Source organism: Mastacembelus armatus, chromosome 6 (genome assembly GCF_900324485.2).
Source record: "Mastacembelus armatus chromosome 6, fMasArm1.2, whole genome shotgun sequence".
Classification (NCBI taxonomy): Eukaryota; Metazoa; Chordata; class Actinopteri; order Synbranchiformes; family Mastacembelidae; genus Mastacembelus; species Mastacembelus armatus.
In genome coordinates, this window is record NC_046638.1 from 11,806,284 (window position 1) to 11,826,179 (window position 19,896).

The window sequence follows — 19,896 nt, forward strand, 5'->3', positions numbered from 1 at the left end:
TTTCATTAGAATGACATGAAAGAGAAATGGAAACATAAACCACTTTAACCTTTCTAAATAAATAAAAATAAAAAACAAAGTCCTTGGATTGAAAATGTCACTTAAATAAAATATATGCATTATATGTACAATATATGTAAAGTTTCCAAAATAAAAGTCCCCATAATGCAGAGAAGTACCCTCCCATAATATATTATTTCTAGACTGCTAGATTAAGTACACATTGTGTACATTGTCAGCATGTGAGCCACTGAACTACTTTATATATTGTTAAAAAAAAAAAAATCAATCTATACCAGGGCAACATATTCATTAACATTAATTCATTTAGTATGTGAAATCTTAATCTGAACTGTTATGGGTTTGAAGTATAAGTAGCATGAAACGCAAGTAAAGTTCAAGTATTTCAAATTTATTTAAAATTTGAATAATTATACTACTACATTTTACCACTAGTATTTTTGTATGTTTTGTATACTTGACTAAAATGTGATAGATTAATTCAATATTGATAAACTTTCTTTGCGCCAAAAAAGTTTCATGGCTAATGAAGTATGAGACTCAGAAAATCTGTTATTACAGCAAAAACACAGACACAAAGGTGGTGCTTACAGAAACTTGTAGGTTTGTTTTATTGGTATTTGTGTTGTTTTATTATATGGGTACATTTTTCTTGGATACACACCATCTAGAGTAATAAAATCTCTCTCTCTCTCTAGGAGCAGTGTTTGGAAAGACAGTCGCATGCAGTGACAGACAGTACAGTGTGGTGGCTACGAGTGCCATTGGCACACAGGATAGGAACGCTGAGAGGATCTGTCTTCACAGCAGCACAGCACACACACTCCTGCTCCACAGCCGCCCTCTCCAGAGAATATATGGACTTACTGCGACATTTACCCTGACAGACAGATGAACAGATGGACAGCACCACGGGGAGAGACAGAGAGCATGGGATGGTGAGGGACAGTGCTGTGATTTCATTGAACTTTGTAGGTTAATCCTAAGAGGAAAAGTATTAATCATCCTTCAATGTGTTTGTGTTTGTGTGTGTGTGTAGTCTCTTACCTCACAATAGTGCAATTCTATCTGGTGCTCTGACTGGCAATCATCCACTTTTATGTAGTTAAGTGTTCCCATTGTCCTCCGACACTCTGGCTCCATACCTTCACACAAGCACAAACTCTTATTAAAATCAGAGAATCTAATTTACTCTTCTTGAAGAAGCCACAGCTCTACTTACACATCTCACAACAAGTTGTTCCAATCTGGCTGATTTTCCCCTGAAAATGAACCAGAAACCGGGGGGGGGGGGGGGGGTGTTAATAAAAATATGTTGGAGATACTGGGGCATAGGTGTGGGAATACTGTGAGACTGACTAAGGGCTTACCCCCTCATCCAAGCAGGCTTGCCGGTTAAAAGGAGGGCAAGTGGTCACTCTGTTCTGCATCACAAGATCTCCTTTACTGTTTACACCACAGGTATACAAATTGCAACCATCCTCGCTTGTGGTGTTCACCTGGAGGGGGACAGGCACACATGTACAATATGCACAGTATATACAGACATCCCTGCTGCTGCTCTCTTCTTAAAATGTACGAGGTTTTATGAATGTAGACAAAATATTTACATTTAAACATTATTTGGCCATGTCTGTTTTTATCATTTTCTTATCATTTTATCCCAGTGACAAGGTTCATCTGCAAGGCACTGTCTTTTCTACAAAGCACCTACCTGCAGAGTGATCATCTTTCCGTCTGGTCTTTTCATGAAGCAGGTAGTAGGAACACAATGGCCACAGCAAGCATTTTCCTCCTTCTGCAGAGTGTATCCCTGAAAACGTAATTATTAATGCATATTAAATAATATAGAAAACCACAAGGAGGACATTACTGTAAATACGGAGACATAGATTTGCCTGGACCATTTCATGAAAATAAATAATTCAGAGTGAATCATGAAAAATGACATAGTAGCAATTTAATTGAATGATAGGCAGGCAGGAGATGTGGTCATAGCATCGAGGAATGAAAATAATGACTGAATATATTGGTTAGTTAGGATGATGATAAATGATAATGGTGATATTAAAAATTAATGATGGTGCAGCTACCATTGGACAAGAAGGGCAGCTCAGTCTCCTGCAGGACAATTTGTATTTCCTCACAGCACCATCCTCCACCTTACACTCACAGTGTGTACACACATCCGCCATCAGCCTTTCCCCTGCCTGTACAAACACACAGATCGAGAAGGAGCATTGGAAGTACTTTTCAAAGTGTTTGTAATATGAATGCATAACACTATTTTTCTGCATGACTTACTCCTATCACTGTGTGGTTAAGGACACAGGCATCCAGAGGAGCTGTAGCAAAAGAAGCAGAAATTTTTTTGGTCCATTCATTGAATTCCAGGCTTTATAACATCAGGTAAGAGTATGATACAATCCTCTGCTGGACATATGATGCAACTGCAGCTTGGTATATAAACACTGTATTATCTGCCTAAAGAGAAGGTTAGTCCAGTGAAAGCTTCATGACTGGACTGAGCTGTTTTAAAATCATGTCTGCTTGTTGAAAAGACGTCTCCTAACTTACAGTGGCAGTGTCCTTGCATTTTAAGTGTGCATGCATGTGTGTTTACCACAGTGGCAGCTGGGGCAGCAGTCCTCTGTGTGACAGCGTAGCTCAGTTCCCAGTGGGCAGGATGGAGTGTCCATAACAGTGCAGCTGACATTTGTTGCAGAAATGAATACCTCATCTTTCACTTTAACACACTGATGTAACACACATTTATCATGTGGAGACTGCCATATCTCACCCACCTATACACAGACACGGAATAGATTAAAATCAACTGAGGGGAAAACAAATGCAACTACAAAACACATTTCTTTTTTCTGTGGCTCCAGGCAATTGCTATCTATCCTAATGCATAATAGATGATTATTTGAAAATAAATTATGAGCAAGATAAATCGGAAAAAACACTACATTCTATAAAGAGGCAGATGGATCATTGTATTTGTGGGAGGAAATGGTCACATATGTCATAACTTGCATACAATTTCAGTGTTTGCCATGTGATACTAAAATGCAGTTAATTGCAGTTAAAACTTACTAAGAAATAGCTGCACATATTGTTTAGGTACTGTATATATGATTTGTCTAAACACGTACATGTCTGAGGTTTCCCCCAGTCTGTATGTCCCCTCGCATTTCTCCCTTTGACTCCACACAGCTGCTTGGTTTGCACTTCCCACAGCACTTTCCTTCTGAAGGACTGTATGTGAAACCCTACAATACATAGTAAATATATAAGGATTAATGGTTAGAGATGCATAATGACAATGTGTACAGTATATTTCATATGTATGACTCACCCTCGGACAGGACCGATCACAAACGGGTGGGGTACACTGAGCAATGTGCATAGATGTCTCTTTGTCTTGTAGCTGGGTGCAGCTACACTTCTCACATCCTTCTTCCCATTCACTTCCTACTGGACGAACCACACCACCAACCACACACACCTGGAGACACACACAACAATAAAACAGGACTTTTTGAACAGTAACAGCAAAGAAATGCATATTTATGCTTGAAATTTGTATACAAATACACACTAACCTTGTCTGGCAAGCAGCTGGTTTCTATGCAGCCACAGTCATTGGTAAATGAGGATGTGATGAACCCAGCAGGGCATGTGTGGGTGGAGTTCTGGCAATTGCACACACATTCAAACACATCGCAGCACTTTGTCTTTTTGACTGACAGCTGGCGATGTGAGGGACAAGCGGGGGGAGCCTGAAGATCACACTGTTCTTTTTTGCACGCTGAGACAGAAAAGAGATGAAAAGAAACTGGTGGAAGGGATCACATGGATGTGTGCTGTTTTATGTCTGCCGGTGTGCTGGAGCAAAGCAAAGCTTGAACATGACAGAGAAGGAGAGAATGGCTTACTGCACTCATGTATAGGCTGACATTCCCCAGGGTTTTTTAGAATCACAGTTTGACCATCTTCACAGTGGGGCACTTCAGGCAGGTCACAGTTCACCAGATCACATACTGAAAAGTCAGAGTGAGACAGTTTATATAATTTGCTTAAATGAAGATGATAAAACAGTTTTAGCTCTATAGGCCTTTATTTTTTGCTCACCGTGAAGGCAGTACTGGTTTATTTTCCTACGACGACGACAGTTTTACATCAGTGCTGTGAGATTTTAGCTATATATATTCTGGTTGACAGGTCTGTTTTCCTCCTCTCAAACTGTATATAGTGTTTGTTTTTTTTTTACATACCACACTCATATTCTGGGCAGCACTTAGATTCTCTCTTCTCCCTCAGGATTTCACAGGGCCCACACACTGGAGCTATATGCATATACAGAGATTTAATTAAAAAGTGTTATGCCTAAACCCCTTATGCAAAAATGTCCAGAAAAAATACAAATTATGAGCATAGACAATGGGAACAGTAGTAGGGGTTCTTACCTTTGACATCATTGCAGGGCCGAGCAGTGCAGTTAATGTGTTGTTGGTCCAAACACATACAAATCAGACATGGGTTCTCATCTGGTACCCAACTTTGCATATACTTTATCAAAAAAAACAAACAAAATCAAACTAATTCTTTTTTTATATATACAGTACATTATATATGGACAATAGAGGGTGAACAAAACACATTGCAATGGTAAACACTTTGGTTAAACCGTCTATTTCTGTTAGCATGTGTTTCTGTAATTACAATCTTAATTTAGAATTTGAATCCTTCTCTCACACATTCAGACAACTTTTCATCTTCTCATGTGCCTCACCGTAAATGTGCGTCCACGATGGTCAACACATTGCCTACATGCTTCTGGTGATACACACTGTCCGTGATGCAACACAGTTCCTCCAGTACAGAAACAGCCCTCAGTAGGTGTGTCCATACAAGATGACTCGTTACCCCTGGCAACCGACCAGTCACCAGGCAACGTCTGTATGCTACCACAGTCGTCTACACACCCTGTCCGACATGCCTCGTATTCCATGGAGCTGGGGCACTGTAATGCTATAACAATGAACAGGCAAAAGTTTAGGTTCAGACTCAAACAGGGTGTTGAAGTGTGTGCATTGCAGTAAGTGAATTGAAAACAAATCATCCACACATCATTAGGTGACTTACGGCAGAGGTGGGGGCTCCTCCAGTCCACGCACACGCCTCTCTGTTTGCAGAGGCGTGCGTAGGCAGAAATTAGCTCGCACACATCTGACTCCTCACAGGCGTGCTCCTCACACTTGGCGAGGAAGACCTGGACGGGAATGTGCGCATGGCATGGTTCAAACACCTCAGAACGTAATGCCTGACATCCCATTGCTGCTCCAGACACACACACTGCTCTCTTCTTTGGCAGGCACACACCACCATCTACAGCCACAGTCCAGTCTGAGATGAAAGCTGGCTGGCTGGTGGTCGAGATGCCATTACGTAAAGAGAGAATGTTAACCTTATCCTCCCCACAGGCACCTGGAGGAAAGAAACGCGAGATGTCACCGAAAAAGTGAGTGTTGCAGCTGTGAAAGAAGACAATAAGAAACAGGGTTGACTAATGAATTGGTGTTATTTCTGTTACCACAGAGGCCAGCAGTGTGTCCGGCAGTGGAAGAGCTCAAGAGTGTGATGGTAAATTCATTGCTCTGAGGAGTGAAAGTCAGGACGAAGCCGTAATCTGATTTTAACTGCAGCATCACTCCTCCATAACGCACCACCTCTAGGCCCCCGTACCGCCATGGCAATGCAAGCTCTTCCCGATCAATCACTGCCTGCTCAGAGAAACAAACACACACACATAAACATTTACATTTTACATCACATATAATAATCAGTTTCAGCATCAGAGCAGGTATCCTCAACAGCAACATACACACACAGCTTACCGTCATATCATCCTTCAGCAGCAGCTTATGGGGTCCATGGATCACTTCCATTGCTTTCATGCAGACCTGGTTGTAATTTGCTGCGTCCTGACAAGGCCCACTGTGGAGTTTCACCTCTGACCCTTCACTGATGCCTCTGCTGACAGTGAGTAATGTGTAGGAGCACAAGCCCTCCCCATCCAGCCTAAGCGCCAAGCCATCAAACCTCACCACATGATTTGTGGAGCTGCCCATACACATGCCTGTCAACACACAAGGCAGGAAGAAGAGAGTGTTTGAGCTGGAGTCAGGATAACATGTGATCTATTAATAGTCAATATAAATAGACAGGAATGCAAGACCCCAGCAGTGATTGTTAATAGTCCCAGTGGGAAATGATGTGCACTTAATATAGATGGGTTAAATGTGATATTAAAAGCTTCAATAGCTATTTGATCCTTTCGATGTACATACAAGGGCATTCCCAGTGGCAGCTACAGGTCTCCTGAACTCTGACAGGTGGCATGTTGTTTCTGCAAGCCGGCGGCTCCAGTCTGTCACAGCTGACTTTGTGGTTCTGTACTGTCACTGCTCCACTGGGGTGGCACAGGAGAGAGTGACAGCCATCCTCCAGCAACCATGACTCACCAGGCTAAAAAAAAACATGAACAGAGAAACAGACAATTTACAGTATAGCATATTATGCTGTGATGGCTGTAAAAGGTCGCCTGCACTGCTGTCACTTGTATTCAAACTCAGTAAGAACTACTCACCTTTCTCTCATTTCCGTTATCATCAACACACACTCCTGGTGGACCAGCTAAGAAACAAAACAGAAAACATTCCCATTACTGTCATCATGTATTACCATCACTGTGATTACTAAAAGTAAAATCTATGGTTTATTAAACAAAAGCACTTCTAAGTGTGTGTTTGTCTTGATGCACCTCTACAGATTCTCTCTGTGTAACCACGGTCCAGAGACAACAGCATCAGTAATTGATCCATGCTGTTCAAGTGCAGAGTGTTGTCTTGGTTGCCTTGGTGACCAAGCAGGCTAAGCTCAGTCCTGTCGTAACCTGGTCCCACCCCGATGGGGAACACTGACACACCTGAGTGAAGAGAGACCTATCAATGAAACCTAATCAAGACTCTGACAGAAGAAGATGAATGATGGGAGCATACTAATTAAATTTTGAACCAGGGTATTCAATCCTTTCACTACTGTCTGAATCACCTGCTGCCAGTGCTTCATTAATTGCTTCTTTGACATCATCGGCTGATTTGTCAGTCACCAGCATCACCACAACCTTGGCTACACCAACTCTTCCACCACTGAGTGGCGAGATGCACGTCTGTACGGCAAATCGCAGTGCAGACCCTGGAGACAAACAGATCGATAGAGGTATCTGTGAGAGCGTGTCAACTTTAATTTGTATGAGCATGTTCGTATATTCATCCACTACCTAGTAGAGGGGCAGCAGTGGTCCTGCTTGGTATGCTGCCCACCATACTCAGGAGACGTGATTTGCTCTGTGCATCCTTCCAGGTGAGCTCGGCTGTGTTGGTGTCTCCATACTGAACCACGCTTACCTGAGTGCCATTCAGCCCTGCACACATAGACAAAGAATAAAATCATGCAAGGGAGGAAGGTTGAATCTGTGTACGTAAAAAAGCATTAGTATTAGCATTATTGTCTATCATGTAATGCCATGATACAGTTTTGTACCAAAAAACATTAAAGATGTTCACAGGTGCCGACCTTTGAAACCACCAGCACCACAAGTTAACTTCTAATGAATTATTTCCTCTGCTCTGTGTCCATTATTGGATTGTCTACATAAATTACTAGTTGACACTGGGTAAGATCTTTTTTTTAACTTAAAAATAGTCTTTCTGTCCCAGGCAGTTATTTAAATATGTTATCTGTATCCTAAATGCAATAATTTGAAAATATTGTAGAGGATAAAGTGGCTTGGTCCTACCAATGTCAGCATTATTTATGAAAGTTTTGACAAACGTCTTCATATCCTCCAACTGCTCGCCAGCCTTCAACAGGAACAACACATCCACAGGCTTCTTGCAGGGGACTGTACAAAGATATTTTCAAATTAATAATGGATAAGGTTTTGGATAGAATCATTAAAATAAGTTTATCATGTTTACCTGTAGGTGGCAGGCTGGAGAGAGTTGGAAGGATCAGGGGTGGCAGCGTAGGAGAGCGGGGCCTGACAGTCGTCCGAGTGATATTTACTACATGGTGGACCAGGGTTTTGAGGCTGTTGTAGTCATCCACCATCATTGGGCGCTGAGGGGAGCTGAATGGTAGTAAGTCAATGTCACGGACCTTTGGTCCTACTCCAATGGGATACACATGTGTCTGAGTGCTCATAGTCGGGGGACGTGTCACCGTGTCAGTAGGTGGGTTTTCTGTCACGAGGAAGACGAGCTGGGGAGGGGTGGGACCATGTGAAGGCTGGACTGTAGCCATTTCCTGAAAGGTTGTAGTGATAGCTGCACCTGTGTTTGTTTTACTCCCACCCTTCCAACGAATCTCCCTCAGTCGTTGCAGCAGCAGGGTCCTCTGCTGCTGCAACTCCCACCGACTGATCTCCACAGTGACTGTTACTGAGTACTGGATGATGGTGATGCGAATTAACTCCTCCTCTTCTGTCAGCTGCGAAATAACTTCCTCCAAGAAGAGGAGTGACTTGTTAAAATTGACCTCGCCAACTGAATCAGAGCCTTCCAGGATGAATGTCACATCATTGCCTGGATAGATGGAAGATGACGATGTGGTGATGGGAGACAGGGTAGAAGGTGCAGTGGATGTAGGGCTCTTGGGAAGATGGTGTGTGGGGTTTGGTTCTAGATGAGGAGCCAGGGTAGTTGTAGTCATGCCTTGGCGAGCTTTATTTGGAGTTAACTTTGGTGTCGGCGGTTTGGCCACCTCAGGGTCCATCCCCAAGGTGCAGAGGTAATCTGTCAGATCTAACATACGATCAGGCAGCTCAGCTGTGCTACTAAGCACATAGGCCCTGTTTTCTGGGTTGGCCTTGGTGATGTCATTAATTTGCGCCATGTTTACCTCAGGACCCAGTGCCACTGTTAGGGTGGTGATGGCTTTCTTGCGGAGCATCTTGACGATAGCACGGACAGGACGAGGGTTGGCACTGGCAGTCAAGATAATGGCAACACGGCCAGCATTCTCACGCTTGTTCTTATCATAGATGTTGATAACCAGATACTTGACAGCCTCATCCAAGAAGGCTCCATCTCCTCCGGTGTAATGCAGCTCACGCACAGTCTTCTTAAACAGCCACTTTTGAACCTGCAGGCATATATGAAAGAGAGAAAGAAACTCGAACGTCAAGCAACCAGGTGTAGACCTTTTCTGTGACATTTAGTTGATGCAAGTCAGCAAAGCACTTTATTTCTGAGCCGCACTGAATCAATGAAGTACTTTTCCACAGAATGCTTAATTCAGCATTCATACTCCACGTGTGGAAGTACTCACTTTCCTGTGTCACAGATATACAATATGTGTTTATGTACAATACCTGTAGGTCATAAGTTTTGACTCCAGAGTGGTAAAGCAGCACTGTCGCTCGAGTGTGAGCTGAGCCCATGCGAAAACGTTCAACAACTCCAAGTATGAACTCTTTGGTTGCCTGAAATTCATCTTCACGCAAGGCTTCTGAACCATCCAACAGAAATGCCAAATCCATGGCACGGTCACATGTGCCCTCAGGCATCAAGGTGGTGAAGGGCAAGGTTGTGAAGGTGGCATAGGTGGGTGTTGGTGTGGGAGTGTTGAACATGGTGAAGGATGTACAAACTTCACAGCTGAGGGTGTTGTTTTCACAGTGACTTAAAAAAAAAAATAAAAATCTTAAAATGCGCAAGGAATCGAAGCAAAAATTACCAACCCAAAATATCCAGATTTGTTAAGTATTCTGATGTGATGTTACCATATCCTGCAGTGGTCTGGATCATCATGGTTCAGGATCACCTTGTTGCCGTGGGAGATTCTCTGACCCTCATGAATGCACACTTGACACTGAGAGGGATCTACACAACGCATGGCCACCTCATCCAGTAGTTGGCCTAAGAAAAAACAACTTTTATAATAATTTATCCAATCATATGTATATTAAATTTATATATCACATGCACAGATAATTTGTTGCATGTCTACCAAGTATTTTTGGCACCTGGGGGGCAGTAGGCATGGCAACCCTCCACACATGTGAGTGAACAGTGGAGAGGATCTGGGTGCTGGCAGGTGATTGGACAGGCAGGGCCACAAGTATTATACCTCCACTGGCATAACTCCTCCCCTACACCTGGGCTTTTGGGATTCAGCGCTTCACAGCTCATAGCTAAGTAAAAACAGAGTTAAATTTAAGTTATAAGTAATTTATTTACCATGTGGCAAATCTAGGCCTCTGAATTTGACCCATCTTAACCACACATTTATTGTATAAGGATAAAAATTATGATAATGTGCCAAATTAAGTAATCAAAGATGCAGAAAAACAAGTAATGCCTGAGTACAGATAAAAGAATAGTAATTCAAGCTAAAGCTAAATTCCCATTTAATGGCTCATGAAACTCACGGCAAAGATCATTGGATCTCCAGCTGACAGACACACCCCTCTCTGAACAAGCTTGAGCATAGGCTGCAATGACGTCACAGAAACATGCACAGTCGCCTACTGATGTACAAGAGCATGCTGCCTCCACACACATTTCTACGTATGGCTCTGCATTAACCTAAAGACACACAGGAAAAGTTAAAGAAATGATGCAAATGCATGAATGATGCAAATGGTATCTGGTGTGTCTGTAATAACACTCACCTGGCTGTTGCATTCTCTAAAGAGGGGACCGGTGATCATACGACATGACTGCTCCACTGTTACCAACTTGACAATGTTATCACTGCAAGGCAGGGGTATCTATACACACATGAACACACAAATTGAGACTCTATATACCATAGCTCTTCATTTTGTTAATTTACCGTAGAATACTACATTTCTAATGGCTTATTACATTTCTAATGTGTGACAATGGGCTATAATGCAGTTTGTACTCTAAAAACTCAAACTACCAAACAAAAATACCAGTGACAATTTCCTTGATAAAACACCTATTCTGTAAAATACTCCAGACAAACTGTCCTTGATTTTTGCTGTTTATCCTAAAAAATGTGTTAAATGCTGTGAGCAGGACCACCACAATTCCATTCACCTACACTGTAATGTGGTAGTGGCAGGAGAAATCTCAAAAATCAAAAACTGTAAATAATATACAACCCACTATGATGTATAATATTCAACTAGAAAAAAACAAATTTTAATGTAATTTGAGTGAACTGACCCTTCAATCTAAGATTTCAGACTTTACCTGTGTTACATCGGCACAGCTGGGAACAACCTTCCAGGAGTTCCCAAAGTGGAAGGAGTCCACCTCTAGTTGGTTGTTACTGCTCATCAAGTCATTGTTGACATTTCCGTCGAAGTTTCCACACAGACCACACACCCGATTCTAATCACGATAAAAATGGACCCTTTAATATAAAATATAAAAAATAACAACAAGTACAATCAAGATAAGATAGTGTTTTATTGCATCAGTACCCTGTATGTAGCTGAGACGTGGACCAGGAGACGGGTTCCCTTGTCCCAGCTGATGGAAATGTGTTTCCCAAGCAGCAGGGTGTAAAAGTGACCAGAACGAACAATCTCCACCTGGGAGCCCTGCAGCACTGGCCTCTTCATCTTCACCTATAAGAGAGAAAGATGACAGCCATAACAAAGAGTTTTTCAACTAGGCTGAGAGATATTTTTCTTCAGATAGCCTGACTAAAACAGGTTTTTAGTAAGTCATGGATGTCTTTAATCTGCTACTTTACAAACAACAGTTCAATGTTTTACATCCACTTTTTCTTTTTATGTATTGTATGATAAATGTGTAGTACATACTAAAACCTATTGTTGCACTACCATTGGCTATTGAAACATAATAGTTTATTTGGTCTAACACAAGAGATGAGGTTGAATTCCATAAGATGTTTTATTAATATACTGCATGGGCAAGTCTTTAGCAAAATATTCTTAATTTAAAATTATTCCACCTGGTTCTATGATTATTTTAAATATTATTTTGTTTTCAAAGCATCATTATACTGGCTTAGTGATTTTACTTGTACAGTTTGGGAATTCATTGTTTGCATGGTAATGTTATATATAAGAAGTAATGTCTATGCTTTAATGAGTACAACAGTATTTTTGTGTAGGGGTTGACAGATATGAGTAAGTAAGAAAAACCTAAATACACGTGTGAATGTGAGTTGGTCTCTGTCTCTGTGCAAGTTACCTCTCCATGTTCCATTACAATCAACCCTTTGTTATAGAAGACTGTGATAGCTTTTGCACAGCGATGCCCCACAATTCCACAGGCCTCATTCTCCACCAGAACTCTAAAAGAACCCTCTTCTCCATTACACATGTCCTGTTGGTGGTGAAAACAGAGACATGATTGAGAGAGGAGGCTTTTTAATTTATCCTGGGGCTCTTTTAGGCTGTTCTATCTCTTACCTGAACCAGGACGTATTGGCATAGGCCGGGAAAAGAATATTTCAGGCCATCAAAAGTGATGTAGTGCGCTTCCCCAACAGTACGGCACACACCATCGCACAGTTTCTCCGTGCAGCGCCACTTCCTGTTCTCACACACACTGCAAAACACACAGTTGGTTAAGCAGGTGTGGAGCATGCATTCCCCTTCATAAACACATATTAGCACTTTACCAGGTGTTGCAGTCCACAGTGATGGTTTGTCCTGATGTATACGGCCTGTTGTTATGGTAACAGGGACACTGTTCCGGTGCAATGCAGTCTCTGCGGTGACGTACCTGAAATCAATCCACTAATCAAGCAGTATGTTCTATTTTTGATACTTGGTGCTTTATCCACAACTTAAACACACACACATACAGCAGTCCACCTACTGTGCCAGGTGGACAGAGGCAACCGGGGATGCAGGCAAGGCTGATGCAAGGTAGATCCAGGTTCTGGCAGGTTCTGGCACACTCCAGGCCTTTATCTCCGGCATCACACTGTGCATGAACTAATGGAGGAGGGCACTGGGCTGAACGGCGCTCTACAACAAAGAAAAAACAAATCAGTTGCTAAGTTAATGTATTTCTAGAAGATCAGACCAGAGACATATTATACTGACCATGTAGTTTACGGTATAGAGATAATAACATTTAATACAAATAGTCAAATAAAACACGACACTTGGACAATGCAGTAAACATGACATGAAACACAGAGACTTTTAAAAGTCTGAAATTCTACCTCTGGATGGTGCCAGGTCATCGTCATAGAAGAGGTCAGACAGCAAAGTACTCTTTTCAGTGGAGCTGCAACGCATGGAGCCTTTCTCACAGTAGCTACACATGCGTTCAAAAAAAAAAAAAAAAGAAACAAATGGTCACCAATTTCTGTTACAAAATGTCACAATGTCACAGAGGATATTCTAACTTGCTAAGTTTCTGAACATAAATGTGCAATGTCACTGACCAGATGCTGTTGTGATCCGCATAGACGTCATTAGGTTGGTAGAGCTGTCCATCATGCAGGCAGGTGCATAGGTCAGTTGTCACACATTCTCCAGAGTCACTCAAGTACTTTCCAACAGGGCAAAAACAGCCCTCCTCACACACCCTCTCCCCATCACAGCCAGACTCAGCTCCAGACAGAGCACGGCATGTCCGGTCACACATATTTCCACATGCCTCATACACCTGACCTCTGGGGCATTCCAGTGCTGACAAAATCAAATTAGGAGAAAGTTAGTTGTCCATTTTCAGTATTTGCTGTGCTTTTATCTGTAAAACTACTACATACTTTTTTGAACAGAAAAAGGTTTCAATCACTTTTTGAATTATGAAAGACTTTCATTATTTGAAATGACTGTTGCTGTACTCTTCTTGACACAAACATCCCAGCAGACAGAACCTAATGTCCGGACGATCAGCTACTCAAAGTTGTAACTTACACAGATTATTACTGATTGTTGTTCACCAATGCTGTTTTCTGTCTAATAATGTCAGTGATCAGCTATAAATTAATTTTGAGTGAGAGTTACCGCAGAGTGAGGGAGACCTCCAGTTGAGTAGCACTCCTTTAGCAGCACAGGCTGCTGCATAGGCAGACAAAGCAGAGCAGAGGCACTCCTCACCGTCCACACATGCACACACATCGTAACGACAGAATCGCAGGAATGGACCGGGGTTTACCAGGAAGTGGCATGGACTGAACACGTCTGACATCATCACTGCACAAGCCTCTTCTGCAAAATGCACTAAAAGGTATAGAAGGATTAGAGGTTACAGTGATGCTGTTTTTTGGAAGGTGTGTCTAACTGGATCTTTGTATATACCTCTTTTGGGATTAGTGGCACATGGGTCGGTCTCATATTTCTGGGTGTATTCACAGTCTCCATTGATCCTCCATGACTGCCCAAATGCCTGAGGACCCGTCTCAACTAGCCCAGAACCAGACAAGAAGTCATCACCTTGGTTACCGTTGTAGTTTCCACAGAGACCACAGGTCCTTCCTGCCCATTTTGGTCCCAGCTGGGGAGGTAGACAGAACTCAGTACAGATGCTTGCATCTTATTTCACATATTTATTATTGTCAAAAACATCATTAAGGGTTAAACATATTCAACCTTTAAGAGCACCCGGCCCCGCCCATCCCAGTCCAAACGAAGATTATCCCCAAATTTCACGTGTACAGAAGAGTGGATGGACTTCTGGATATGGAGATGGCCTGTAAATTGTACACACAACAAACTTACTAATAAGCATGTTTGGAAGTTTGTATACAGAAAGGACAATGTCTGTATTCAAATAGATACATTTTTATTTGTTGGGGACATTGGACTTTAAAATGGACCTCTTATTAACTCATCTGCCAAAGTGGCATACAGTACCATGATGCATTGGAGTTTGGATGTCCATGCTGTTGACAGAGACAATTCCTCCATGCTTCAGTTTCACTGTCATATCCTCCAGCGAGGGCAGGCTGAGTGTCACTGAACGTGTGCACACAGCATCCTGATCGTCTGCACACTGAAACACAATATCAGCAGCCACATACTGTAGATGACAAGCAGCAAGTGGTAGGAAAGAGACAGAAAATATGCAGGACTATTTCTCAAGTGTAGGAAAAGGTGTAAGAAAAAATTCCAAAAATCCTTTACCTGTACATTCTCAATAATGACAGAAAACTCTCTATCTGTGCAGTCTCTTGCCAGCAAATATTGACAGCGGCCAGTGAAGGTGAAGAACTTGTTGTCAAAGGTCTTGAAGTGAGACTGGCCCACCACCAGGCACTCACCTACACACAGACAACACAGACGGAACACCAGAGATTAGCACACCAGGACTTCATTTACACACTAACGACTACTATACATCTCTCTCACCAGGGCAGCCTTCATTGGTGCATTCCCACGAACCGTGACGACACACACTGGAGAAAAGAGACAAGTTAGAGAGGAAGCACTGTATGTTTAATAGAGAAGTACTTCGGCATATGCACATATGAATGTGTATGTGCAGTGTGTATGCATGCTACTCCCTCACCAGGTGTTGCAGTCCTGAGAGATAGTGGACCCTGCAGGGAAATGTCGCCCCATGTGGACACAGGAACACTGAGATACCTCCACACAGCGACTACCATCCAAAACCTTACCCACTGCAACACAAACACCCACCATGTTCCAACTATTAGTAACAGAGCTACAGAGACAGAAGACGCAGATATAGTGACTGTAAGATTACCAGGGCATGTACAGCCATCCACACACTCTTCTTTGCAAACTTCCTGGATGTTGAGACTATGGCAGGTAGTCGAGCAGGACTTGGTGCATTCACTGTACTGCATCCCAATTGGACACTTAGGAACTATATTTGGAAAAACACATATTTAGATTATTGAAATTAGATGGATTAGACTGATGTAACTTTGTAGCCTGCTATTGCCTCTTAAAGACTGATAAACATACAACACTGGCTCTCCTCCAGCCAGCCCTGAAGAAGTTTTCCATGGGCATGGCATGTGCGGGCATACTCCAACAAAAATGGACAGTAACAGTCTTCCCCATCCTTAGTGTCACAGTGACATGCCGCCTCCTGACACAGCAACAGGAACGCTTCGGGAGAGACCAGGTGGGCACAGCGCGTAAACACACTAGATGTCTGCAAAACGCTGCAGCTGGACAAAATCTACAGACACACAGACAAACACACATAAACACTAAGTGAGCTAGGAAGTTAAATTAAAAGGGAATTCTGTGATTTCACACACACGTGTTTATTTACTACTTTTAAATTAGTTTTTTTTATTCAGTTTTAATTTTTGTTAAACTTACTTTGGGTTATGGATCTATGACTTTAACCTTGATTGCTCTGATCCTGCCATACCTTAAAGCATATCTGTTCTTATTTGTGCCACCTTTTTGAATAATAGGTTTTATATTATGAAAAAAAATCTACGTTTGTGATGTTTTGCCTACATTTCAGTGTAATTATACACTTTTAGATATCCAATGTGCGTGTGAATTGTCCTCTCACCGCTGAAGTCTCTTTGGTGTTGTTACAGGACTCGCTGGGATTTGAGACCCGTTGACAAGACTGATCAGCTCCCTTCACTGCCCATGAATTTGCAAAGTCATAACTGTCCTCTGTTAGGAATCCTGAAAACACACACACACACACACACACACACACACACACACACACAAACAAGCTGTCAGAGTTCTTCTTAATCTCATCCTACCACTACTGCTTTTCTTTCTTTTACCTTGTTATCTTTTCCTGTACTGAGTTGGTACTCTTCCTGTGGCTGAACCAAACCATTTCCTAGATTCCAGTTATAATCAACTCTCCTTAGTTTCACTCAAATAGCTATACAAGCAGTTACAGACTCTCCATTTCTCCATAAAGGCTTACCTTCTTGAGCAGTATATTCATCTGCTGATATGGAGTTGAAGTTGCCGCAGAGACCACAGGTGCGGTTGGCATGATGTTTAGTCAGCGTCAAGGCAATGTTGGCTGCATTATCAATGGTAACAGTGAAGCCAAACTCCTCACTCCAGAGCTTATAAAACCCCAACTCCGAGCCCACAAACACAGAGTGAGATGCATAGGGTAGAGACAGTCTATAAAAAAGGAGCCACAGATCAAGCCATGATCATTCTATGGGATGAGTTTTTTTTTTCTGCAAAGGGTGTACATATGTAACGTGACAATTTAAATATTCTATTATGCTACCTTTTTTCTCCTTCTGAAAGCCGTCCATCCACAGACAGGTGTAGCTCAAAGGCGTCTCCCAGAAAGAGCGTGACTCCAGTTCTTTTGCCTTCAATAAAATCACCTGCAGATCCAACACACATTGTTTTTGCCACAAGGACACTGCTACATCAAACCAAAGCAGACCGAAACATAAGGAGGCTGTTCTCTGATTCTGCAGAGGTAAACAGGCAAACTCTTTTCATAGTTTAATATATAGCTGCAAGAACACACTGTTTTAAACTTTTTAGAGCAAATATTACCCATGAACGATAAACATCACATACAATTAGAATTCAAATCTGTTTCTTTCTTCACTAAATAAACTGATGGACTCACCCAGAAGTGTGAAGGAGTGAAAGTTGCAGTCCCCAGCTAGCAGGTAGCTGCAATCTCCAGGAAACTTATACAAAACACCATCAAATGTGTGAACATGGTGTCGTCCAAACAGACTGCATCTCCCTGTTGTGCCTGCAACATGAGCTGGACGCACAAAATATGCAAATATGCACCTGACTGTACAAATAAGACTTGAAATACTGTATTTCACATTTCAGTAATATGTCAGACTTATTTTTGTGCAAAGAATAAAAAAAAAACATTTGGGCATTCTCTCATATGAGACTCACCTATTACATGCAGGAGAATCCAAATTTCTTGCAAATACTTCCTCACACACACCTGAAACACACACGTATATAATATGCTTTCTGTTACCACCATTACCTATACCAACGCCATCATCATTTTTTAACCCTTTGGAGTCTCTCATCCCACCAGTGATTAAATCACTTGGCTGGTTTAAGATGTCGCTGATTACAGAGAGTAATCTTGCTTGGCCTATTTTATAAACCATTTTCTCCAGTCCTCCTACCTTCATGGCTCCAGACTCAGTTAAGCCACAAAGTTGCAAAGAAGAAGCAAAGACAATCCAAAATCAGAGAATCCAGATGTTGTACCTTCAGACCTCACAGTCAGGGCATGATGATGAAGAGTGATGATCTGTGTCAGGCTAAACTGAGAAAAAGGTCTAACACTTGGCTGTGCACACTGTCCCTGAACCTCACTGGAAGCTCTATTTTATAGCAAAAAAAATGTACCCCCGCCCAGCAATCATAAGCTTTCAAAACAGTCCTTCCTCTCAACAGGTTATGTCAAGAAGGGCAGAGTATCATTCTGTCCACAACTCTGTGCCTGCAGACTGACACCATCAAACACATTCAGCAGGACAATACCAGGATATGTGCAGTGATCGCCTGGCTGAGTGATTAGTCTACACATAAGTATCTGTATCAGTGCCAACCAAAACAATTCTTGGGGAAAACACACTTACTGGAGATATCTCGCACAATAACACTTCTTTGCTGGTGCCACATGAACAAACACATGACTAAGCTTTGCCAAAATTAACGCGCACGCACAAACACACACACATACACTGGGAACATGTACAGAGAAACACTCTCAGGTGCAAACTTCACAGATCATCTGGAAAAAGGACAAATGCAGTGAGAACAAGAATAACATCTTTTCACACGTTTTCAAACAAAAACATTCACACTCAGTGTCACAATCTGCCAAACATAATCAAGCCAAACATTTATATGTGTAACCACCAAAATGTCTGTATTGTGTGTATAAAATATACGCTTGTCTAATTCTGATAGCAGTTTTCTATGCTTGTATGCTCTTTTAAATAGCTATACTGGTAGTTGAAGGGTGTCACCAAGGTCATTATGCTAATAGCCATAACACTGACAGGTGAAAATAAATCTCACAACATTCTCTATAGAATATCAATCAAGCAAGTCTGTACATATCAAGACGGTCATCAAAAAAGATCTAAGAGGGTATTTTATGTGAAAACATCAGTGGGGACAGAACATCGGTGTATTTTAGTCCCTGAAAACCCATTACAAATCCACAGTTTTCAGTTGTCCAAAAGAAAAAGTAAAGCAGGCATTTACATTGTTCAAATATCCAAAGTATCTTAAAAACAATGAAAGTAAGACAGTGAACTTGCATGCACAATAGACCATTTGACTTGTCATATCAGGAAAATCACAGATGAAACAAATCAGTAACAATGGCTTACTTCCTTTAAGTGCATAAAAGTGATAAAGCATCCACAAAACCAGAACCTGGAACCAGCTCACCTAAACGATGAGCTAGTTGTTCCATGAATTACCGCTTGTTCCTGCTTTCCATTGTTGCAGGGGGCTGGAACTGATCCCAGGTGAAATTGGGTGAAAGACAGAACCCTGATCAACAGCCTGTCACAGGGCTGACACAATCACACTCACATTTACACCTATGGTGAAATTGAAAAGAGTCATTAGTTACTCTAATCAGCATGTCTTTGCAATGTGGGACACAGCCAGAGTACCCAGAGAAAATAGAAACTCCACACAGGATTTTAACCCAGGGCCTTCTTACAGTGAGGTCATAGTCCTAACCTGCCTATGTGGCAGTTTTTAATGTTATCAATCTCTTCCTGTGAGGGTTGATGCTTACAGACAGTGACTGAAATATTCCTGAGCATAAATATAATCAAACAGAATGACTGAAATCAGCTGAAGGTCCATTCATATGTTTTAGTGATAATTAATGGAATGAATGC

General features: G+C 41.9%; 1 protein-coding gene across 1 annotated transcript; it reads right to left on the reverse strand.

The window, feature by feature from the left end:
- Positions 1-602: 602 nt before the first annotated feature.
- Positions 603-18,342, reverse strand: vwf (von Willebrand factor). The gene is made up of 53 exons (XM_026312007.1): positions 18,151-18,342; positions 17,906-17,957; positions 17,616-17,759; positions 17,259-17,361; positions 16,938-17,146; positions 16,560-16,681; positions 15,992-16,211; positions 15,768-15,890; positions 15,570-15,681; positions 15,410-15,456; positions 15,185-15,321; positions 14,915-15,053; positions 14,651-14,751; positions 14,360-14,555; positions 14,066-14,281; positions 13,498-13,744; positions 13,273-13,367; positions 12,921-13,072; positions 12,721-12,824; positions 12,509-12,647; positions 12,288-12,422; positions 11,549-11,695; positions 11,316-11,456; positions 10,766-10,864; positions 10,523-10,679; positions 10,118-10,285; positions 9,875-10,010; positions 9,464-9,773; positions 8,070-9,234; positions 7,889-7,993; positions 7,370-7,513; positions 7,141-7,284; positions 6,851-7,015; positions 6,677-6,723; positions 6,378-6,555; positions 5,925-6,166; positions 5,621-5,810; positions 5,173-5,514; positions 4,820-5,058; positions 4,494-4,596; positions 4,302-4,373; positions 3,963-4,067; positions 3,630-3,835; positions 3,383-3,532; positions 3,180-3,296; positions 2,645-2,825; positions 2,326-2,366; positions 2,115-2,231; positions 1,736-1,834; positions 1,392-1,520; positions 1,244-1,283; positions 1,069-1,166; positions 603-901 (listed from the first exon to the last, which is right to left on the reverse strand). Exons 1-53 carry the CDS (start codon positions 18,154-18,156, stop codon positions 716-718), a joined length of 8,562 nt encoding a protein of 2,853 aa, XP_026167792.1. The 5' UTR covers positions 18,157-18,342; the 3' UTR covers positions 603-715.
- Between the last annotated feature and the right edge of the window lie 1,554 nt (positions 18,343-19,896).